The 25,113-nt window shown below is 37.7% G+C and overlaps 1 protein-coding gene across 6 annotated transcripts; it reads right to left on the bottom strand.

Moving 5' to 3' along the window:
- Positions 1–230: 230 nt before the first annotated feature.
- Positions 231–24,185, bottom strand: LOC146485370 (uncharacterized). 6 transcript variants are annotated; one of them, XM_085103479.1, is made up of 4 exons: positions 23,834–24,185; positions 23,454–23,693; positions 3,297–4,283; positions 231–694 (listed from the first exon to the last, which is right to left on the bottom strand). In XM_085103479.1, the coding sequence occupies exons 2-4, from the start codon at positions 23,512–23,514 to the stop codon at positions 468–470; spliced, it is 1,275 nt and encodes a 424-aa protein (XP_084959605.1). In that variant the 5' UTR covers positions 23,515–23,693; positions 23,834–24,185; the 3' UTR covers positions 231–467. The 6 variants fall into 6 exon arrangements, with proteins under 6 accessions (XP_084959605.1, XP_084959604.1, XP_084959606.1 ...); XM_085103478.1 differs by having other exon boundaries at positions 23,937–24,185; XM_085103480.1 differs by having other exon boundaries at positions 23,942–24,185.
- Positions 24,186–25,113: the final 928 nt, after the last annotated feature.

Below are 25,113 nucleotides of genomic sequence, written 5' to 3'. Positions count from 1 at the left end.
GCTATTATTATTATTATTATTATTATTATTATTATTATTATTATTATTATTATTATTTATGTGACCTTTCTGGTGATGACTTAATTTGTACAATGTGTAAACTATGGTTCAGTCTCTTTATGAAATTCGGAATGGGCTAAATGTAAATACAAGCAGCACGCAATTATTTTCGAGGGTTGGTTTTCTGGAGGTCGCTTATAAGATGTGCAAAAATCACAGCAACAAAAATAAAGGATACATTAAACTTTAATAAGTTTGTATAAAATACTTGCTATGAACCAGTCACTTAGAAATAATGATGATGATTATGTTAACTGACAGAAAAGCACTACGACTGGAAAATTGTTCTTTGGCTTGCCAATCCACTCTCTTTTATAATATATTAATAACCTATAGTAATTTTTGACAGTTTTAGTTTCTGTGTACTAATTTACATGTGATCACGTAAGATTCAGCCTTTGTTTCGTTTAACACCACGTGCTCAATTTTGAACCCGGATAAAAGTCGTCTACAGACTCAGTGTCGCTCAGTGAGTCATTTTCAATGTCACGTGGCTCGTTTGATTCGGAGGCTGAGTCGGAATCTTCTATGACGTAACTGTGAACGGTGCAGAGCGGGTCTTGGAACCTAACTTGGTTCATGCTTCCTTCAGAGCTTCCGCTTGTTGAACTGTCGATGCTTCTTGGAGTGCTTTCTAAAACGGCAGAAAAATATAAAACTTTTACTCTTCTGACAAGTAAAGCAACGATTATAAAATTCCCAAGGCCCTCGCTAAATGCAAGTGACTCCCCAGAATTAAGTATTCCAATCTAAGACGCTTCCCACAAACTAGCTCCAGAATATACGTCCAGGACTATAAGGTTAGCGTTTTAATGCTGTTGTGTAGTTGTTTGGGCAGTTTTACTGTTTTTGTTTTCCGTTTTATGGCCAACTTCGCACCCAGAGTCTTCAGGCGATTTGGACAGAGGTTGGTCGCCTGGAGAGACTCTGGGGAACTGGAATTTTATTGAAATTTTTTGATTGGTTATCCCGTTTCGGTTTCCATTCTTTTACCGTAGAAATCCTGCGGTAATAAAATTCCAGTAGCCCAGAGTTTCGACTGGCGACCACCCGCTAACCAAAAAGCCAAAGGGCTTTCTGGGTACGAGATTGCTGAGAAACTGGAATTTTATAACCGCAGGATTTCTGGCAGCTAAGTCGCAATAAAGTAGCCGGAAAGTCGTAGGAGAGTAGCAAGGCGCAGCTAAGTCGCAAGAAAGTCGCCGCTAAGTCGCAAGTGAAAAAGACAAAAAAGAATGAAAAAAAAGTGTATGTCCCATTGAAGCCAACGTACTTAGAAGGTCCAAAAAACCTTATAAATAATAAAAAAAATTATTGAGAAATGTTATTGCTCTTGCTTCATAGGGAGAGGTCATGAAAATGGAGACAAAAGAACTGCCCATACCCAAAGAAGATGTATCTCTATAGACTTCGCCAAATCCTGCAGGCAGAACGGACCCAGAAAAACAGAGCACAACGAGAATTGCTTTGACTCACACAGAAAACGATGGAGAAAGACAGACGGATAAGAGAATTAAAAGAAGCCTTACAAAGAGAAACAACTCAATGGTCAGTTTCTCGGGCAGAAATTGCCCTAACGCAGAAAGTGCTTGGAAGGGGTGCGTGGGGCCGCATTGTAGAAGGCATTTTCAGAGGCTCCCAAGGGGCGGAAAAAGAAATGCATCACGTGTTAGTCTCCCAGCATAACATAGACATTTTTAGACGGGAGATTAACACCCAGTGGAAATGCCGCCATCCTAATATAGTAACGATGATGAGCAACCAATCACCACGGAATACCGTTCATAATCACAGAACTCATGGACAGGAGCCTTAGGGATGAGCTAGGGAGACGAATATTGAATGAAGAGGAGACTGCAAGCGTGGCTATGGATGTAGCAAAAGGAGTAAACCACCTTCATAAAACCAAGCCAGTGGCAATTATTCACAGAGACATAAGCTCTGCAAATATTCTTTTACAGTAAAGAGCAAATTCGTGGACGGCAAAATTGGGAGATTTTGGGTCCAGTAACTTTATTCAAAAGGGAATGTCGCAAAACCCAGGTGCCGCGATTTATGCTGCCCCAGAGGCCTCGACCACCATTCAAACTACAAAGGTAAATATAAAAAGTGAAGCCTAAGAAGGAAAAAGAAAAAAAAAAACGAGAATAAATGTTGCCCTTCTATTCCCCCCCCTCCCACAAGACGCAGTCAATTTTTTATCTTCCTATTGATCTCCGAAAGTAACGTCCCCTCGAAAATAACAATTCAACAGCAATAAAATACTTTATTGCATTTTACCTAACATTTCAAGTAGTAATCTTTCACTGTAATATCATTCTACAAATATTATAATTGTCTCCATATCAATCGACTTAAAATTCGATGAGAGAATTTAACATAGCATTTATAGTTATATCTGGAAAACGAAACATGTCTCCTTTTCGCTATTTACAGTGAAAATGGCCAATGGACCTTTTACTAAATTACAACGGTTTTTTAAGCACCCAAAGGAAACGGCCTCTTTGGCCCGCTAAATCCGTTACGGTATATCAAGCTGCAACGTTAAAAAGACGTAGTTTTTAGGTAGTTTTGGTTGAAATATGTCATAGGTTTTAACCATTTAGGTTCGAAACTCTGAGAACGATTATGGCTTATAGGGAAACAAGGTCTGGCTGTGCCGCAAGATTTCTGCAGTGGAAAAATTCCAGTAACATCAGAGCCTCTCTAAACGACCAACCGCTGGTCAAAGAGCCGAAGTACTCTAGGTACGAAATTGTTATTTTCCTAAATCCAGCTATTTTTAAAATACGAAATTCCCTCCAACAATAAATTCTCTCCGGCAAAAAGTTCCTGAAATGAGTCCGTTGAACACATATAGGCCCAGGGCACACTCTCGGAATATCACGGTGTGTCAAAATGTCTTACTGTGATACATAAGTCAATCTTTGTGGTAAGGTGGCGGCTTTGACAAGGCGGCCTGATAGGCCATTTCCGAGTTGCTGTGAACCTCGCTATGAAAACGGGGCTAAGTGCAAAACTTTTCATCCGAAAATTAGTTTTGTTTACATATTCATAACAAAAACTTTGCACTTAGCCTCGCTTTCATAATGAGGTTCAAATTAAACCAACTCGGAAATGGTCTATTGGGTTGGGGATAGAAAGAGAAGGGCGCCTCCATCTCCAATGGCGTGCCGAAGTATAATTTCTTACAGCGCTGAAGGTGTTTTAAACAGTTTTTAAAAGAAGACACTCACCAACACATAAGCGAATTGCTTCGATAGACACGTAAGCACTGGGAATAAATCCTTCGTCTCCATCAGCTCTCATCACCCACCACCAATCTTCATCATCTCTGTTAAGTACAGTCACAACTTCTCCTCTTCGTACATCCAAATCATTTTCATCAGCTGCTTGAAAATCAAATAAAACCATCAATGCTTCATTTTCAAACTTCCGAAAGTGCGTCACTTGAACCTTCTGTCGGCGCCGAAACGTTTCCGGGGCTTTGCGATCCCAGTGGATTAGCTCGGAGACCATCGACGTTGTTCGGTTGTCGTCGGATAAGTCGGATAAGTCTTCGAGCGATGACGAAATATTCTGAGTTCTTGATTTGTGATTGTTGCCGCAGCACAGTGATTCATCACTTCTCCATCGCTGCATAGAGGAAGTGCCAAATCCTCGCAATTTATCCATTTTGTTCAAGCTGTATGAATTTCTTGAATGTAACGAAGGAGCTGTTAATTCCTTAGAGCAATCGTCGTGGAAATAAACCCTAACAGGTCGAAAGTTTCTTACTTCGTTCATCTGCTCAGCGTGAGGGAAGAATCCACTCGCGACAAAGTCGTTTTTGCGTAGCACAGTACAATAGTTGAACGGTATAAATCCTCGTTGGCCTTTGTTGTTGACCGCCAAAACTTTACTTTTGTTCCTGTAAAGAAGAAGAACTATTTCTCCCTTGTCCACCTTTAAGTCGATTGAATCTACAGGATCGTATTTCCATAAAACTCTTGCTTTGATGTGCGCTGGGTGTGCAGGAGTTGCCGCTGCAAGCCTAGATGCCAACTCAGTCTTCGCTATATCAGGAAGAGAGAAAGAACTATGAATCCCTGGACTGTAAACTTGGCTTATACCGCTATCACTGTCATCATCTTGATCAACGTTTACTTGCAAACGACAACCTCCGGGCAGCAATGGCTTCAGCGTTTGAAGTTTTCTCTTTCTTGCCTTTTTTAAGGTGTAAACTACGAAAAAAGAAAATAACCTTTAGATAAATCGACGCCACGCGCCAAAATGCGACCAAATTAATAAATTATCAGTCATCACCAGAGTCCTAAGATGGCTTCCATGCATGAAACCAGTTGAAGGCTATACAAATCAATTTGAGTTGGTTGTGTTGGTCTGTACGCAATTAATTAAGTATTGTGTTGTCAGTTTGTAAGGTTTTTTTTTCTTCATCCGTTAATACAAAGAAAACTTACAAGGAAAAAAACTTGAGTTGGTTTCTAGACGGGGCCCTCGATTTCTGATAAGTTTGGTGCGACGATCTGTCGATCTCTCGAAAGCGTACGAATAGGTCATTTCCACGTAGCGGTGAACCTCATTGTTTGCATAAGAATGAAAACCAATTTTCATCACAAAAAACTCTTCACTTAGCCTCGCTTTCATAATGAGGTTCAAGGCAACTCGGAAATTAGGAAATTTATTCCAAAAGGCCGGACATGCTGTGGTAAACGACATATCCTCCAAAATTCTCTTCGTTTACGCCGTATTTGCTGCCAGAAAAGGAACCAGACTAAAGGCTTTGAGGCGTGGTGTACATTAGTGTGACTAGTTGTAATCCGTAGCTTTGTACCGTAGTTATGTTATTGTTAATTTGCAAATAAGAAGTAAAGCATAGTTCAATTTATTGAATAATACTTATAGTACTCTACCTGTAGTGCTGTTTATTGTGCTGTCGATAAAATCATGAAGTCTGCCAGTTCAAATGAAAGCTACTGAGTAACACTTTCCTGTGGTGCTGTTTATTATGTCGTACAAGATGATTCTAGTCGTTTTGAGTGTGTGGATGAAATTTTAAATTGTGACCATTCAAATCATAGTTATGAAGAGCTGTACAAGGTGGTTCTTACTTTGCCTATTGAAACTTTTAGATATTTTTCCCAAGCTTCTAAAAGTATTCAAAAATACTTTAAAACATGTTAAAATACGTACATTTAAATACAATTTCTTTGAGTGGGGTAGTTCTAAAAAAGGCATTTCTGCCACCATACAAAACAATAAAGGAAAAATTCCAATACAATATCAAAATTATAACAAGAGTGTTACCAGGGATATTAAAAGCAACAATAGAATGTGTGCAAAGGACAAAAACAAATCTTATGGTTACGGATTTAGTTCATTCGGTAGCAAGTTGTAAGCTATTTTAGTCCAATCTCGTGTGAAAGTATTCCCGGCGCCATTGTTCAAGATACGATCACAGATTTCAGAGGGATGTACACTTAAAATTTCGCCATTAGCTGATAAGATGGTACTTAAGGAAAAAAGACAGCTCTAGACGATAGCACCTTTATCTATATGAAAGAAAATTTGCGTTAATAACTGTTTATTTGGTGCCTATTTACGTCAATTGTTAACTTCAAGGTTCAATTTTCAATCATGAACACCTTGAAATCATAATTTTCTTCAATTCACCTAGAATCCATAAAGCTGTCCCTGTTTCCTTCCTTAAAACATTCTAAAATTATCAAGGAATTCTAATAGATTAACATAGCCCTAAATTGCAAACCTACCAAGGCACGAGTAGATAACGTGAAATATCAAAGACAAAAGGCTGCAACGCATAAAAAACAGAGCATTTAATTCACCATCGCCCCTTTGAGATCAGTGTGCAAGTTAAAATAAACGCCCTTAAAAAGCCAGCAATTTCATTTACTAACGAATCCGTTAGAAGGCTTGTGCCGCATAAGAATCACAGTAATTGCAATTTAGTTATATCTGTTTCCTTGCGCGCGTACTATAGTCAGTTTGATTTTCGTTTATCCTGTGCAGTGTCTTAGAAAACACGCGATGATTATGAAAGTGAAATCTACTGTGAAATGACATAATGACGTCATAACAAATAGCATTCCATCGCCTAAACACATAAAATCATTCCTACAGTTTGCCTCACTGTTAAATATTTTATTTCTGTCTGAGCGTTCGATTCATCTAACTTCCAGTTTAAAAACAATTCCTATCTTAAGCCAATTCGTACTCGGAGGAACTAACATCGATGGCAGAAAACAGAAGCATATGGCTTCATACAAACAGATTATTTTGCATGGTTTAACATTCAAAATCGAATATCACAAATTTAATGACTTCTCATAAGCTTTTGATATCGTAACACTATTACGAGCATTGTCACAACTTGGATGAAAAAAAATCAGCTAGAATGCAAAGAAAATGTTTTCAGAAAATATATATTATTTTTTGTCCTTGCCTCCTTTATTCTTTTGCTAAAAAGTTTGCTTCTATCGATCCCCAAATTATTTCTTATTTATATCTGTAAGCTTTTTCTAACTGGTTGCCTCAGCCAAAGGCTTCATCAATTTTTGATACTAAGTTTCACTTCCTTTGTGTATCAAAGCTTTGAACACTGCAATAAATATTCGAAATTACCCCCATTATCTGACAAAAACGAGACAGATTTCACGACCAAGCTAGACAAGATTCAAAACAACGTTTCGAAGATTTGGCTCTTAAGATATCCAAATCTCTTGACATAGCTCAACAAACATTGTCCAAATCCACTTAGTTTATCAACAAAAGTTTAACCTGTTCAAAAACGTTCTAGTAAAATTAAAGTTAATTTTTTCTTGTTTTCAAATGATCGTCTCAAGTTTCTAAGAATATTGCATCTGATGGTTTGCCACTAAACCAATCTGTAGATATTCAGGCCACAATGACTTGATGGCCATTTGAAACAAAGAAGACAATCTAAAACAGTTTCTTAATAACCACAAGATGGAGGCTTGACGTAACATACAAACCGAATAGAGCTGAGCAGATTTCGTGTGACCGATCACCGTTCAAGATTTTAGGGATTTTATCCACAGACCACAAAGTTAACACAAGTAGTACCAACTTTAAAGCTATACCACAAACTAAAGACTTAGAATCATATAGACGACATAGGCATGTACAGATGAAGAGCTTTCAACTAAAAGGACAGATTTTGGGATTTCGTCTACATACGTATTGTAGTACGAAACTGCTAAACAAATGGAGAACTTTTTACCCTTCAGTTCACAACCTCCTAGCCACTGAAAACTGAACGGCAATGAAAACCCATTATCGAATACTTGCGATATTTTCCTTACCTATGGCGAGGCAACACATCGTGCAAGAAATAGAACAAAATTGCGAGGGATCGCTGCAGCCTTCTGTCTCACCGCAGAGACAAACAATGACAGATCTACCACAAGCTGGGTTGTTTTTCTACCAAAGCTGAGCGAATATCGACAGTTTCTTAATTCAAAGCCTCCAGGAGGTCTAGACCAAAACTATTTTTATCTCTCACGCTCCAATAGCGAATCAAATACAATTGAGTGTTGTTAGGCGATAGGCGTGTGCTTCTACGCATGCGCAAGCTCGTTTTGAAACGCACACTGCAACTGCAACAATATCTGTATCACCATAACCCAATAGCGTTTATTTGCGTTGACGTATGCAGTTAGTCATTGAGAATCCACACATGTATAAATAACGACTCAGTCTCAATCGATGATTTTAGTATGTTTTCATACCTAAAGTTTTATCTCCGTTAAACTTAATAGTATTTAGTAGTTGTTATTTCGTTAGGTTATCGACGGGCTTGCTGATATTTTTTTTTTTTGCCAGTTTTTCAAAGTTCTAAACAGCAAAATACGCCTTACAAGTTGTGCAAGTTTTTGCGTAGTATGTGTTCTCGAAGACAAAATAAAAAGCTTATGTAAATCAGTACTACATCGGTACTAGCCATAACTCAAATGAAGGCTGATAACGGTTGACGCACTTCTGAATAAAGAATAAAACTCAACATTTTGGTATTAGAATCTTTGAACTGTCCAAAGTCTTGGACAATTTAACCCTCTTAATTTGGCGATCGCTTTACACGAGAGAATTTTATTCACAATTTTTCAACGATTTTTTTTCTCAATCTAACCTTCGCGAAAATAAAAAATATATATTAAAAAAAAACGTGTTAGAATGCGTCGTTTATTGCTCAGTGAATTGAAACATGTTTACAGACGTTTTTAAGAGTAATGTCTCTAATTCCTTTTGATGAAGAGAGCTACAGAGACAATGAGTCTATAATGCCTTTGACGTTTACGCTTTTCAATTCAATCTCAAGCTCTCATATACCCGCAAGCTTAGAACCTCGTCCTTATCTGTACATCATGGACCCTCCAACATATTATAACATAATTGTTGTTTTCTTCAAAGCCAAAATACGACAAATGTCTTCAAATTTCCACTTAAAAAAATCTGGAACATAATAAGCGCCAAAAGCGCTGAGTATTTCTAAGAGAAAGAGCTTTTCAAAGTCAGCTGAATCAACGTTAACAACTTTATAAACAGCACAACAAGAAAGAATCGCTTTGATTTTATTTAATTTGGATTACCTCATTTTAGGATTTCGTCCGTCGACTCAAAAGGTCTTGACTTCAGAAAGAATATGTTTAAATAAGAGAGCTTAAGGCTGGAGAAAATTTAAAAGGTTAATTAAGTTTGTAAAGACAGCAACATTTGCCTAAAGTGTGGTAAACTGATATGTGCTGAATTCAGTTCTGAAACAAATATACCACGACCTCACTGCCTTCGCGTCGGTAGGGCTCTATCTACCGGAAAAACCTTAAGATAAACAAGCTTTAATATCTGACAACCGAACAGCCCGTATAAAAATTGTGACTATTTTTACAATTTATGCGATGTCCAAGTGCTAATTCCAGAATAAACCAGACATCTAACGAATAAGTGGTATTATACAAAGTCTATTCAATACTTTTTACCTAATGCATTAGTCTCGTACAACTAGACGCACAACTTTTGTTGCAAGGAAACGTTACTTGAAAATGTTCGCAAAAGTTTATTTTGCCGGAATTATATTGGTGAGACCGCAGTGTGTTTTTACAAAGAAATATCACGGTATCGCCTCACGGTTTACAAACAATGCTTAGTAATTAGATTTGCAGACGCTGCGAAGTTTGTAAATTAATTTTGTACGGGTGTCTGAAACTCATGTACTCGTTTGGTAAAGAAATTTAGTGAGAGTAGGAAAAGACGAGGGATAATGAAAATCTGTTTACCTTTGCTTGTAAAGACATCCGCAGTTTTCAAGTGATAGGGCCGATATTAGGAAAACGTGAGAAGTCAGAGCGGACATGACTTGCAATACAATTAACCGTGCTGTATGGTGGATATTGTTAATTGCTGAGAAAAAAGGAGCGGAAATCGAAAAATTCGAATACATTCACTTTAATTTTTTTCAAAAGCCATTTGCGCATAAGGGAATCTTCGACATGCTTTGTTTTGAAAAGGAACGTGCAACGAATATAAACAGAAAACACGCGAGTTATTTTAGAGGGCTTTCATGTATAATCTATGAAATTATAATAACAATGAATGTCTCCCAAATGACGTACTTATATAAGCCAGTATTTGCACGTACAAGGAAATGGACTGAAACCAGCCATCTTAGAATGTTGCTAACTTTTATTTTTTAAAACGTTTATCTTGTTCTTAACTGGCTAAATTTCCTTTAGATTGATTTTAAAGACCTTTCATAATCTCTTTGTGTCTGAGGTTCTATCTGAATAATTTCCCATTTGTTTTCAACATCAATACATAAACACCAAAAAGCGACGCCATTTTCGCTCGATTAGCGACTTACGATTTTCCGCATCAAATGTCGAAAATTTCCAGTAGCTATTGTATTCTTTCGCTTATTTTTTCTTTATAACCGATGTAAAAATATGTTATGATTTAAGCCGGATTCGTGAATTTTAATTACAATTTCCACATGGTTTTTGATTGTGTAAAAATTGAGAATCAAAATTGAGTAAAAACCTTCTTTCAGTGGAATTAAGGTGAGTGCAAAGAAGCAAGAAATCAACAAAGATTTTGGCCGATCTGTACTTGTCTAATTAAGATAAAATAATTTATTTCAATTTTTTCAATTTACTTTCGAGTGCTTGAATTGAAGTACTTTGTTGATATTTTTAGTCCTTTGGGAATACACCCAAAAACACTGAAGTTTGTCCATAGTCCAGCTACTTTCGTAGTGGTGTAGTTTCAACGCCTTTCGATTCAGCAGTTTAAACGAAAAATGGCAGGTGCAATAAATAGAAAGACAACTTGAAAATCCAATAGCAAAATAAAAACCAGATCGTCTTAAACGATCGATTCACGGCGACGATTGCGTTTCAAAACGTTCCGCAGTGTTTTGAAATCTCCAGGATTTACAGTCTCGTAGACATATTTGGCAAGAACTGTTTAGATCACTTGCTAACAAACAAACTTTGCCTACCGTTTTGCTGGAAATCGTCATCGTAATCCATGTTCGCCTGTTATCTTGACTCCAAAATTCAAAACGGAACTTAAGGGCGGTCGATTTACACTCTGGCTTATTCAAAAATGCAATAAGACTATCGGAGGAGGAGGAGAACTCATTAGATAAGCGTTATTGTGTTCTCCCGTGCCTCTCAGCTTCAATTGTTTCTATGGTTACAACAGAAATTTGACACATCGCTTGTCTGGCACGGGAAGTATACTTCTTATCTGATAGGTCGATTACCGACTTTCAAATGAATTCGTGAATTTTGACGGCTTCTGAGGTTCGTTTGCGCGAAAATGGGACGTGGTTTGTCAATTTTGCGTCTGTTTTACCAGAATGGGCGCGTAATATTGTATTCAATGCTAAATGTGGATGTTGAAAAGAATTAAAAAGGTAATCGATACGAAGCCTTAAAAGCTTATCGGAAGAAGCGTGACAATTATGTTTGAAGAGTTGGATAAATAATCCTCAATTCATTAAATAAATTTAGGAAGAAAAAACTTCCGATCACTTACAAAGTAAACTACCGCAGGTTATGCGGCGATAATTAGACATCGAAAAGCTGAACTGAAATAAAAAAAGTAATGAAACTTTTTTTGAATATTTTTCAATCCTTTGTAGACCTTTTACAAGGATTACAGCACACGAGTAACCATTAACCTTTTCAAACAAAAACAACAAGGGCATATATATTTCTATCTAAACATGCAAACTCAATTCCAAGCTAAAACTTTTAGCCATTGTTAGCCGTCCATTTCTCCTCCCTCTGTTGTTTTCTTTGCTTCGATAAACTCTTCGACAAACAATTCCGTTCGGTTTTCAATACAAAAGGCCACAAAGGAGAATGAAGCATTTGTCAACCAATTGTTTCACCCTATTCAGTTCATAATCTTTTCTGACAGTTTTGGCAACCATACAATTTGGATGAAAGTTTTGTGTCGTTTCAGATGTTATGTAATACAGTATATAATTTTAAGCTACAAGAAAAATAGAACTTTCATTTTCAAAATAACATTGAAAACAAATAGAAATAGCTGGGTAAAATGTGTTGTCACTTATGATATAAGCTAGAAGAATTATTAGACACTCAAATCAGTTCGTATTGATTTCATCCACAGACTCAAAAGTTAGAACCACCCTGTACAACACATCAGAGGAAAGTACTGCTCAGTAGCTTTCATTTGAAAGGTCATAAGATTTCATCCAGAGACTGAAAACTTACAACAGTATGGATACAGACTTTGATAAAACAGGATGAACGACGAGACCATGCCAATGCAATGCCCAACGAACTGTACAGAACACTGAATAGGTCAGCGTTTTTCAAAGCTTCTCGAAATCACACGGCATAGCACAAATACAGCAAAATAGTTAGTCACACGAGCCTGTAGATCATGTTCGTTATAATCGCGAAGTTTAATAACAATCTGAACTTTATAATGTTCAGACACCTTTAGAATCTAGTGAATCTGTTTCAAACAGGAGCATCTGACGTATAAACGGTATTTAGTTGTAAAAAAAATCTAAAGTTTTCTTGGCAAAATGTCAGCTTGAAATGTCGTGATACTGAAAAACTAGTTCCTGTAATAAGTCGTTAAAAATGCGTAAAAACAAGGCCAGTTTGCATTTTCGTAAGGCCGACAGCTCATAAAAACTTTCTCAGTACAACGTAACTTCAATTTCCAGCTCCAGTATCCAAGCAAACAATCTGCAAGGAACCGCCCAACGAAAATGCTGCAAGTATACGCAGGATCTGTGAAAGATCTAATCAGCCAAAAATATAAATGACTCAAATTTCTGCAAGACTGATCGGACTGCGCAGAAAACTTAACACGACAGCGAAATGACAGCTGTTTCAAGCTGGGCCCATCCGAAATCGGCTACCACGTGCATTTGGCAGACAACTCGACTCGCGTTGGTTGTTCTACCTTTTGCTGTGCTACACCGTGCTGACGAGAGCCAACCAGCTCGAAACAGCACAAAACGATCTGGTAACACAGGAGAAACTATTTCAAGTGTTTTGCTTAAAAGCTCTCGATAAGCGCCCCTGTGAAAATGGACGTACATTTCAGGTTTGAAAGGGTCATATTTTAAAAGGCATCAAAGGTTATATTCAACCTTTAATGCTTAGTGAAATAGTCATTAGCTAAGCCAGATAGCACGATCTTTGCTTGAAAAACAATTCCATGTATTCACGCACACGTTTTCAGAACTAAAGAGTAAAATTTCAACTGCTTTACTGTCCTGAATAAGAGCCCATAGGACGGTGCCTCCATAATACAGAGGTATTTATATATTCGCAGTTCATAACTGTGCGAGAAAAACAGATCTTACTAAGAGCCGATTGAAATACAAAAAGGAAATAGACCCTTCTCCAAAATGGCGGCCGAAAATTCAAATAAAGTTAAAATTAAAAACGAATACCAGCACTAGAAAGAGCACTTTTACTTTAGTAACCCTGCAAACTGTCAGCTTATAAGGTGCAATATCAGCTGAGAAAATGTTAGTTGAAAAATGAAAAATTTACAGACGTTTGTATGACTGGGGGTCAAACGTCTGTAAATTTGTCAAATTTCATCTTACATTTCCTAAGCTGATATGCTGAAACTTTGCAAGGTTACTAAAGTAAAGGTGCTCTTTCCAGTGCTGGTATCAGTTTTTCATTCAGTTCAATTTTAACTCATTCAAATGTGTTGCTGCCATTTTGGAGAAAGGTCTATTAGGGGTAACCACGCATTTCTCTAAGTAATTTAAGCAAGAACAATTCTAACTAGCTCTCTGTAGAACAATGTATGGAATTTTCGTCCGAATTGAAGCTTTTTAGCTCTGAAAAATGCGTGGTTCTTCCTAATTTTTTTTTTGGACTCCAACAACCCTTGCTAAGATCTGTTTTACGCGCGTAGTCATAAACCGCGCCAGAAAAAAACCTTTGTATTACTGGGATCTTCCGGACCATCCCGAGATGCGCAGAATATATGCGCAGAAGCAGAGGAGGCACAGTCCTCAAGGGTACCTGCTTTAGGCTAATAACAGTATAATATCTCAAGTAGCCGCCGCGCCAACAATCTCGTTCCCAGAGTCCTCGTTACCCTTGTCCAGCGGAACGGGAAACGAGAGACTCTCGACACAGCGGCAAAATGAGTGCGCATGCTCGTCACGCGTGAGCAATCTTACTCGACCAAATGGCGGCATTTTTAAAATTCCCATTGCTTCTTCTCATTTCGCGTGGATAAGCCCAAATCAAATTAGATAAGGTTGTCGCTTTCAGGAAAGGTTCCCTTGAACTTCCTCCATCACATATCTTATTCAACCAAAAAAATATTGTGGTAACAGGTGTAAATTTGGCGATTGAAGTGGAGCATTCGTAATTGATTCACGCTTGAATCACAAATCTCTGGAGCATGCGCACTAATTTTGCCGCTGTGTCGAGACTCTCTCGTTTCCCGTTCCGCTGGACAAGAATAGCGAGGGCTCTGGGAACGAGATTACCGCGCCAACGGCTTTTATTTCCTGAGGAGACGCATGCGCACAGGCTACCTGCCAAGCGGTTTTTGTTGTGGAACCTGACAAATTTTGATGGCCACTGGTCATTGTAAAAGACCTTTAGATTTTAGTGCAAGCCCGACTACGAACGAGATTTGATTTCAGGCTTTGTAGCGAGGTACTGACCCTAAACCTATGAAGCTTCCTTTTACTTTTTGCGAGGCGGGCAGTGCGCTTGAGGCAGTTGTTTTGAATTGAATGGTGACAGCTGTGCCCTTTCGTTATTCCAAAAAGTCTAGATGGCATACGTTTCGAGGACTTGTTTTCGATACTACGTAGTTGATTTTTTTTTTCAAAATAATCGACAATTTTACTGAAGCCTCCAAAGACGAAATGCTTCCGTCGAATAACAACCATTCTCAATTGAAAAAAAAAAAACAAAAAAAAAAACAAAAACAAAAATCGAAAATAAACTAAAAAAAGTCAATGCCGGTATCAGAATAACGTCAGTGCACCTTTATTTATGTTGGAAGGGGATGTTATTCATCCAATTTGAGATGTTTTGCAAGCTTTTGTATCGTTGTTTGTTTTCTAATGCATTCTTCTGTCTGGAGGAGATGAAGCTAAAAGATAACGAACTGTCTTTGAACGAACACGTGTCCTTAATATCGAGTATAATTAATTCTTTCCTTTTTGCGAGGCGGAAAATGCGCTTGAGGCAGTTGTTTTGAATCGAATGGTGACAACTGTGCCCTTTCGTTATTGCAAAAAGACTAGATGACATACGTTTCGAGGACTTGTTTTCGATACTACGTAGTTTTTTTTTTTTTTTCAAAATAATCGACGATTTTACTTAAGTCTCCAAAGACGAAATGCTTCCGTTGAATAACAACTATTCTCAATTGAAAAAAAAAATCGAAAACCAAAACACAAAAACAAAAAATCAAACAAATAAAACAAAAACAAAACTAAAATAAACTAACAGTAGTCAATGCCGGTATCAGAATAACATCAGTGCACCTTTATTTATGTTGGAAGGGGATATTATTCATCCAATTTAAGATGTTTTGGAAACTTTTGTATCGTTGTTTGTTTTCTAATGCATTCTTCTGTCTTGAGAAGATGAAGCTAAAAGATAACGAACTATCTTTGAACGAACACGTGTCCTTAATATCGAGTATAATTCTTTCCTTTTTTGCGAGGCGGACAATGCGCTTGAGGCAGTTGTTTTGAATCGAATAGTGACAACTGTGCTCTTTCGTTATTGCAAAAAGACTAGATGACATACGTTTCGAGGACTTGTTTTCGATACTACGTAGTTGATTTTTTTTTTCAAAATAATCGACGATTTTACTTAAGTCTCCAAAGACGAAATGCTTCCATTGAATAACAACCATTCTCAACTGAAAAAAAATATCGAAAACCAAAACACAAAAACAAACAAAAAGAAAACAACAACAACAACAAAAAATCTAAAATAAACTAAAAAAAAGTCAATGCCGGTATCAGAATAACATCAGTGCACCTTTATTTATGTTGGAAGGGGATGTTATTCATCCAATTTAAGATGTTTTGCAAGCTTTTGTATCGTTGTTTGTTTTCTAATGCATTCTTCTGTCTTGAGAAAATGAAGCTAAAGGATAACGAACTATCTTTGAACGAATACGTGTCCTTAATATCGAGTATAATTCTTTCCTTTTTTGCGAGGCGGACAATGCGCTTGAGGCAGTTGTTTTGAATCGAATGGTGACAACTGTGCCCTTTCGTTATTGCAACAAGGCTAGATGACATACGTTTCGAGGACTTGTTTTCGATACTACGTAGTTGATTTTTTTTTTTCAAAATAATCGACGATTTTACTTGTCTCCAAAGACGAAATGCTTCCGTTGAATAACAACCATTCTCAATTGGAAAAAAGAAAACGAAAAAAGAACAAAAAAACAAAACAAAACAAAACAAAACAAACAAACAAAACAAAAAAATAAAACTAAAATACCGGTATCAGAATAACATCAGTGCACCTTTATTTATGTTGGAAGGGGATGTTATTCATCCAGTTTAAGATGTTTTGCAAGCTTTTGTATCGTTGTTTGTTTTCCAGTGCATTCTTCTGTCTGGAGGAGATGAAGCTAAAAGATGACAAACTAACTATCTTTGAACGAACACGTGTCTTTCATATCGAGTATAATTTTTTCCAATTTTTGGTCAAATCACTATACTGGAGATCGCCATGTTGCATCTGGGTGGTCGCTTAGGAAGATTCGAGTATTCCCGTTTACTCTGAAAAGGAAATATCTTCTAAAAGAAACACTAATACCATCTATTTCTAAAAAAAAAAAAAAAAAAATTGCGCCGCAAGCCTAACTAAACTGATACTCTTTAATAACAGCTCTTCCTGCTCAATGCAAACTCAATGCAAAGACTTTCGTTCAAAAACGATTTACTAAATATTTATGATAAATTGCATGAGACAGATTAAAAACAACGGCATCTTTTATGGGCTTAAAACCGTGTGAGTGCTCAATAGATAATATTAAAGGATTGCCTTATCAAGGGGGATTCTTTTCCGCGTCCCATCCAAAACAAAAACAAAAAGGTTTTAAAATGGCAACTTAAACTGACCTGCCGTCCGCGAGGAAAGTCTAGATCTAAAATTAACAAAAAATTCGGCTTGGAAGATACTGAAAAATGAATGCACCACTGAATACTTCTGCGCAGTAGCTTTCATTTTAGAGCATGGGAAAATATTTTGATGATATGTCGTTGAGACTCAGAAGTTGAAGCATGTTTTACTGCAGTTGCCGAGCCTGACCTTAACAGTAGTAAGTGCTAATCGCTGTGAATTGTATACTATTAGCAAATTCCGGCAGCCGGCCGGCGTTCGGCATCGTACATAATTGTCGACACGCTTAACTTAAAGGCCATAAGAAGATTACAGGGAAAGACACGCTAGTTTGCTTGGGTATAGCGGTCACGGAACGAATTGGAAAACTATGGAGGGTGCGTGAAAACAGCTTTACTCGCAACAAAGCAGAACTGAATTGAATTACAACCAAAATTTTGTTTTCAAGCTACTGGGACCGATAAACAGCACTAAAGGAAAGAGCCGTTGAACTTCTTATCAAGAATTTCATCCAAGCACTTATTAAGCTTGAACATCTTTGTACAGAACAAAATGCAGTTTCAAATTAAAGGAAAATACTCAGGCCTTAATGGACTACATGTGAATAGTAACACTTTCGGTTTTCATCCACCGAAATGAAAAAGCTATAACCACTGTTAAACTGTAATAATTATAAACAGTATTACGAGAAGGTTCGGCAGCTTTCATTTGAATCATCAGCGTTCCGAATTACAGGTTACAAGAGCTTTGAATAGCCTAATAGCGGTATAAACTGCACAGCGCGCCAAAAGAAACTTCACTCCTCAATATAGCTATCATTAAATGTTCACACTATAATATTTCACTTACAAACCCATAACCACTTTACAAAGCATAATAAACTTTTTAGAGTGATAACTAGGCTATCTGAGGCCAGAAATATTAACGTGAACAGCGCGCGCGGGCCGTGCGGTAAGATACTAAGGTGCAAAACGCGATATATAAACTCACAAGAAAACACTGGGAAGTGAATAAACACAAATAAAAATAGGAACTGTTTCGAATTCTTGAAATTCTGAACAACAGAAAAAAAATTAAAATCTAAAATAGCAAGGGGTTGTATTTTTAGAAAAGTGTGTTTGACTAAAATATATAAACTCGGATATCCACGAGGAATGCTCGCGAGACAACACTGGGAAGTGAATAAACACAAATAAAAATAGAAACTGTTTTGCATTCTAGAAATTCTGCGACACAGAAAAAAAATTGAAATTTTAAATAGCAAGAGGTTATATTTTTAGAAAAGCGTGTTTGACTGAAAAAAGTCTGGCGACATTTATTAGACCGGCCGAGAAGATTTTGTACCCAGGTCTCCTCATTCTTTAAGATGGAAAACTGAGATCGCACACAATTGCTCAGTTCTTTGAATGGAGAGAGGGAAGAAACCGGTGTAACGATAATTTCCTTTGCCAGTCTACTTCCAAGGTGCGTGTCGACAGTGCACGGGGGTAACTTCGAAGATCTTACTGCAGGTGCACGCTTTGCACGCACGCACGCGCGCACGCGCTCGTTGAGTTCTGGTATACTCCGCAGAATGATCCGGAAGGCGGAGAAGTGGAATTAGAGGAGGAAAAAAATTCAAAACTCGCCAGAAATCTTAAAAAGGCGAGTGAAGTGTATGAATTAAATCTATCAGCACTGAACAAGATATAAAGATAAGTTCAAACGCCTAACACCGCAGGAGCTACTCTACACCGCAAAGCCTGATAACCTGACAACCTTTTTGGGCGGAATCCGTCAATTTTTTAGCGTTGATCTATTAACAGCAGGAATCTTTTATTATAGTGGATTATCGTTCCACAGCATTTGCTGACTAATTCAACAGATTATTTTATTATGATCTTTAATGCACGGAAACAGGATTGTCCTTTGAAACATGGCGACTCCCGAACATTGCAGTGTCAATTTATCACCTAGCGGTGTTGGCTACAGAAAAAAGATGAAATTTCACTGTTTTTTTTTTTTTTAGAGAAAAAGAACGGCAAACCATACTATTGTCCTTTTCGCCAGTTAGGGTCAAACGTTGTGATTGTGGTGGGTTTTAGATTTTGCGTTTATGAGTGAAAGTCAGTTTTAACATAATAATTGATTGTTATAATTGTATCAGTTCAAAATGAAATTTGAAACAGTGATCGTTCAGAGTCCAAAGAATTCCAACCGTTAGTTTTGGGTTCGTAACCCGCGGTTCGTAAGACTTGGAAAAGACAATGAAAATGGTATTTTATAAGGTTTGCATGTAAACCTTAAGTACATAAAAGAAATGCGATTTAACTTTAAAAGTTGCGAAACTTGCGGAGTTTTTTAATCGCATTGACCATTAAATGTTTTTTGATTATTTTGCAAATGGCCTTCGTGGTGTGCAAATCCGCGGTTTCCTGAAAGTCTCCAAAATACATTACGTACACGAAAAATGTTGTTAAAACGGAAGAACGTTCTGGAATTACGCGGACTGCAAATACGTGGAAACATGCAAGCCACTTAGAAATCTTAGTTAGCAACCAAATCCGATTAAAACAAGATGGAAAAGCAACAGATCTCCCACAACAAACCATTAATTTTCAGTACTGACATTCCACTCTCGGAGGCTGTCTTGTTATAACATTAAAGAAAATTTAAACGTATTGATGATATGATATGATAAACTTTATTTATCCACGGTACAAAATTCGTCAGCTTTAAAAATACCTAATACTAATATGATAAAAATATTTAAATAAAAAGAAAAAGCTGCTTTCCACGAATGCCGTGCCTAACAGTTCTTTGAGTAATCGTTTAAATTGCCTAAGGGACTCTGCTTTCCTTAAGTTACAAGACTGTTCCAGAGAATGGCGCCACTATCCTATTAATTATTGGACTATTGCAGTAGAGCATTTAATTCACATGAAAGCTGTATTAAACAGTGCTTTTCTATCTCTGCTAGCTAGTTATGGGGGTTTTAATCCGGTTTTAGCCCGAAATGACTCAGGTACGTACCAGCGAGTTTAGGCGTGCCGTGCGAATATCAGGATCTGCATGCAGAGCTGAAGACTGATTCGACAAATTAGAGCCAACAAATTTTAACCTTTTCCCCTGTAGTTAGTAAACCTTTGAGTCGAGCAACCGTCGTTCTAACTTTTGTCTGCAGGTGAAATTTTAGGTATCAGTGTGGCTATTCAAATGAAAGCTACTGAGCAGTACTTTCCTGTAATGCTGTTTATTAAACTGTACAAGGTGATGCTAACTTTCGAGTCCGGGGATGAAATCCTAAAGTGTGGCTATTCAAATGAAAGCTACTGAGCAGTACTTTTCTTTGATGCTGTTTATTATGCTGTACAAGGTGGTTCTACCTTTAAGTCTGTGGATAAATTCCAAAGTACATGTCTGACCATTCAAATGAAAACTTCAAGTGCTCAGTTGTTCAATTAGTCTAAGTGCCAAAAATCGTCCCATCTCACAAGGTATAAAGGTTAAACGCATACCTCGATCCAAATTGTGATCACAAGCACGATCAAACCGCAGAAATATTTTGTGGTCACTGTACATGGACATAAGCGTTTAGAAAAGCTTTTACAAAACACACACATGGGCAAATTTCTATAATTAATCACTTAACGTTTTTGGTCGCCGAATTTTTTGGCTTAAAATTGCTTTTAATAGCAGATGTGTGGAGGAAATTACTGAAATAGTTTTAAATCAATAATTGCCTACAAAAATCTAAAAAAAAACCGCTTGCCTCTCTCTACTGCTCTCTCCCTGTATGCTTAGGTGTTGAAACTAAATTGCATTTAGCCGAGTGTCCTAAAACCTGAGATATAATAAGAAAGACTTCAAAGGACGAAATGCTAAAAGGTCCTAAATCAAGCAGGGATTTGGGCTTTCTGAAAAGGCCAAAAGCGTATGAGTTAACGCCTTAGAGAATTTTTGAAAGCACTTGAAAAGATCACAGAATTTTCCAGGCTAATGCACGTTAATGGGTTCCTTGAGAAAGTAACTTTTTGGTATGAAAGATTCTGTCCAACAAAAGGGAAAGGTAATGGCACAAATTGGCCGATTCAAGTTCTCTTCTCCATAATTCGTTTAGTAAAGAAAACACACTGGTCCAGAAAAATATACCTAAGCCCCTAAGGGAGGGGAGGGATACTCCTATGAATTTTTGGTGGGGGTGGGGATGTCTACTCCGATTTCAGACCAAACTGTGTAATTTTTCCGTATCCTTTTTCAGACCTTGGCCCCTAAAATGCATGCCCACTTTCAGCCCAGGTCTCGCGATGCAAAACCATACCCGTTTCTGTAACTTCAAACCCAAAATATAATAGTTGCAATCTATACCCTATTTCAGACTAAAATGGCTCAAAAGACCCACCCTTTGGCGCCGCCCATACCTTTAGAGCCATGGGCTCCGGTATAGAGCTTATATAGGGGAGTCCCCCCCAACCCCTACGGGAGGGGACGTAACCCTTCTCATGTTTGGCACATGGCCTCAACTTAGCCAGAATGAATTGTCATATCAGTTCTCTGAGTTTCAGCGTGAAAGGGGAAAATACCTCAGACTGCTTCTCATAACATCAGTCCCTCAAAAAGCACTAATAAAATTCGAAGCAAACGACCTGTATAAAATTTGTAGTGTTAGCTGAAATTAAGAAAAATGTAGAAACTATGACAGTACTAGTGGCAAATATTTGAGTAAAAGTTCGATTGTTCCTTTAGCTGTTTCACCTCGTTTGTTATCAGCTTTTTGTCATACGTATCGTAAAATTTCAAACCTCTAATTTCATTTCTTCCACAGTAAAAGAGTGGGACAAACTCTACTAACGCGATGCAAGACAAGACGATTAAAAGTCTGGAAACACGAGAAGTTTTTAAGTGCCAAATTAACGAACCTAAAGCTATCTTGACAGCTTTGCTCGACTATAAAAGGATGTCAAGTTAGGTGAATTCCGAGGCTCTTAGCGGCCATCTTGTTGGCTATGAGGTAAGGCAGGAAGGCGTAACTTAGAAATGCAAAGAATGACGGACGCAGTTATAGTTAAAAATAAATGTTACATTTGCACTATGAAACAGGAAATTAACGTGGCAACATTTTTTCTTAATAAAGTAATGACGTGTTCAGTTCAACAAAATCAGACAAAATGTGACATATACGAAACTAATATTTCGTAACGTGGTTTATTTCGTGTCAAAAATATTAGTTCGTAAGACTGCTTTGTCTCACTAATGACCTATACAACGTTTTGTTTTCCAGACGACCTATTGACTCAAATAAGAAAAAAAAAATCACATCTTTACATGAAATCCGCATCTTTTAATAAGGGATCTATTTAATTTGGCAAACATCTTTACGTTGCGTTTACGTAAAACGGAAACAAAATTATGCAAAAATCCTTAAACTGACGCAGAGTAAACATTGTTTTGACTAACTGCTAGACACGTTTGCACTGATGCGTCCAAGAGTCTAGGAAGGGCATACTTGCAATATTTTAAACAATATCTGTATAAAACGATGTAAACTAACTAATTAATAACTCGATACTTGAAAGAGAAAATGTCACATTGTGAAATTGTACTTAACCAAGGATTTGCTTTCTTCTTGTTTTTATACTACATTAAAAAGCTGAAAGTTTTCGAGAATAAACTGTGCAGTGTCGAAATGCCACTGTCAAGCAGAATTTTACTTGAGTGAGGGCAAAAACTCATCTCATCAGTTTTTTGAAAGCACTTCAGCCAAAAGCAAGTTAATATGATAAACGCTGTTTTTTATCTGTGTTTTCAAGAGCAGCAAACAAAGTGTTTTGTTTTGTATCATGCTTTGCAATACAACTGAATGTCTCGCTAATCCCTCAAGTGTAAAGAATTTAAGGTTATTAATACGAGACGAGTCTCGGTATCATTTTGACCCTCGAGAAAATGCAAAGTCGTATTTTGATTCACAGCGTGAAAGTACCTCAATTGAACAAAATTAAAAGCTACATTATTGTTGCAAAGTGTTAAACGCGCTGGGACAAAACCCAAAACGCGATTTCCGAGTATTCACGCGTATTCACTACAAGCTTATGGATGTTTGCAGTTTGCAAGGCAAACAATCATACCACTAATCTGTAACCACTACGAAACTTCGCACGTAACGATGACAACGCATACATCTCTTATACCTCACAACATTTTAATGATCGAATAGTATTAAATCGTACTCTCTCTGTCAAATAGTCCTCGTACAAATTTTTAAAAACAATCACGGCATTTTATTTTGAGTCGTTGTTAATAAGCGGTGACATTACTACCAACGTGTTATAAACAAAATGCAGGACTTAGTTCGATGTAGGTAGAATTTTCCGCTCCATCGCGCAAACTCGGACGGTATTTTTCAACCTCCTGCCGGCAACAAAACTGTTCTCTTGTACATTTTGTTTGGAAAAATTTAAAAAATCACGGTCGATTAATTATCTTAAGGGCTCGTTTCCAGGGCGGCAATTCAAATTACTGTAATTAAAAGCTAGCTTGAGAATAACGTATTCATTAATTAAACCTTCCCTATTCATGCATTTTGAGCCTCGAGCTATGCGATCGATTCTAACTTGAGAGGACAAATCAACATCATTCAAATACACCACTGTGCAGTATTTGGAATTACTACCCGTAGTGGAAATATCATAGAATTTGTAAATTTTTGTACCTTGGAATTTTAAGAGAAAAGAAGCTTCACCGCATTCCTACCTTTGTATTTCCCGGCCGTTGAGGGCTTCCTTCCAACGAGAGAGGGACAAAAGAACGCCATTTAATGCCGGATTTTTCCAATGGATACAACTCTCAACGCCTATTGGACGATACTCTTCAACAGAATCTTCACTTCACTTCACAATCTTTGTTCGTTTCTAACATGTGGTTTTCTCATCAAACTTCCATCAACCGCAGCGTTTAACGAAGGATTCTGAGAATCATCAGAGCTTGCCAAATCTAGAAGAAAAAGTAAAAATCTTTAAGATCATTTGTAATCAAAACGTACTTTTTGGCAGGTTTTGAATTCGCGATAATAAGCGATAGAAACTGCCATTAACAAAGTGACTATAGTTTCTTGTCAAAACACGCCATCTTACTGATAGCCCCAAACGGGAACCTCTAAATCTTCAGCACGCCCAAACCACAAGCTTTGGTCTGAGCAATATTAACGTAGCTAAGCTAAAACGAAAAACAACCAACCTAACCATTTCCTGTGACAGGGCGCAAAGATTTCTCTCCCGCCAGCTTAAATGTCGATGCTTTAACACCAGCCGATCGTCAATAAGTGGTCATCTAATTTGCATTAACCCTTGACAGAATGTGTACAGAATAACCGTCAAAACTACACTTTACTTCAGGGCAACACGCTTGCACAAACACGGTTCACATTACACTAGCTCTACCGCGAATTGTCGATCGCTTCCGGCAAACATGTCACTGCTCTGAAAGGCTTCCACGAAATGTTCTTCCAAGACAGGTGACCAATCAACTGGTGACCCCAAAGCGAACCCAGACAATACCTGTCAATGTTCAATAGCCTGCAGGTTGATAACTTATTTTATTACCTGTCCATTGAGTTGATAAGTGACGTGATTACTTGTCGCTCCTCGACTTCCTCCAGTATGTTATACGTGTGTAGAACGAAGTTACAAATCCTGTTTGAATGAAAAATCTTTGCCTTTGGTCCAAGAGAAAAGATGCCTTTTATTCCATTATTTACTTTGGGGAATAAGACGCTGAATGAGTTTAAACTCAAAATCTGATAATGTGATGGGTGATTCCTAGATGATTAAATTTAAGTTGCACATGACGAGGTGATCTCATTGTGCTATTTCTAATCTTTTACGCCAGCGGCGGTGCAATCTGCTCTCGCTGTTCTCGTATCGTTTCTCGAAAGTCTCGGGGAGGGGGGGAGCGGTATATTGCTTAATAAAGGAGAGTACACCCCTCCTGTTTTAACGTTATCATGATCCGAATGTTTCTCAAATGGGATGGTGCCTTTTGTTGCCTCTGTGGTCCGACAATTCGGTCGTAAAAATTGGGAATGGAGTAACCATATACTTTACCTTTTCGAATATCGCTACAGTAGGTACAGAAAATAATTTGTTTTGGTTTTAATTGGGTCATGACTAGGGAAAAACGGTGTTAACACTACTCCTCCCCCCTCCCCCACCGACACATACAGACCCTGGGGCTTGTCAAATCTCTCTTTAGTCCATCCCGCTGATCTATAATCTCCATTTCCACTTGTCACACCTTGCATTAAGTTTTCCTCAGTCGATTGGGCACCGAACCCCCCGCGAGAAATGGTAATCCTGTTCTGGAATTTTCAGCTTTGACAATCTCTTAAAGTGTGTTGTCTCCAAGTACTTAGCGG

This window comes from Pavona decussata, unplaced genomic scaffold (genome assembly GCF_977016875.1).
Source record: "Pavona decussata unplaced genomic scaffold, jaPavDecu1.1 SCAFFOLD_26, whole genome shotgun sequence".
Lineage (NCBI taxonomy): Eukaryota > Metazoa > Cnidaria > Anthozoa > Scleractinia > Agariciidae > Pavona > Pavona decussata.
The sequence above is the reverse complement of the archived record's forward strand: the minus strand, read 5'-3'. Positions and strand labels throughout refer to the sequence as shown.

Bases quoted from the DNA above. Each gene is read 5' to 3' on its own strand.
- LOC146485370 (XM_085103479.1), bottom strand. From the start codon at position 23,514: ATGGCGTTCTTTTGTCCCTCTCTCGTTGGAAGGAAGCCCTCAACGGCC. The intron at 4,284-23,453 runs GTAGGAATGCGG...CTTTTTTCGTAG, and splicing joins AACGGCCGGGAAATACAAAG to TTTACACCTTAAAAAAGGCA. The intron at 695-3,296 runs GTGAGTGTCTTC...CTGCCGTTTTAG, and splicing joins AGCAATTCGCTTATGTGTTG to AAAGCACTCCAAGAAGCATC.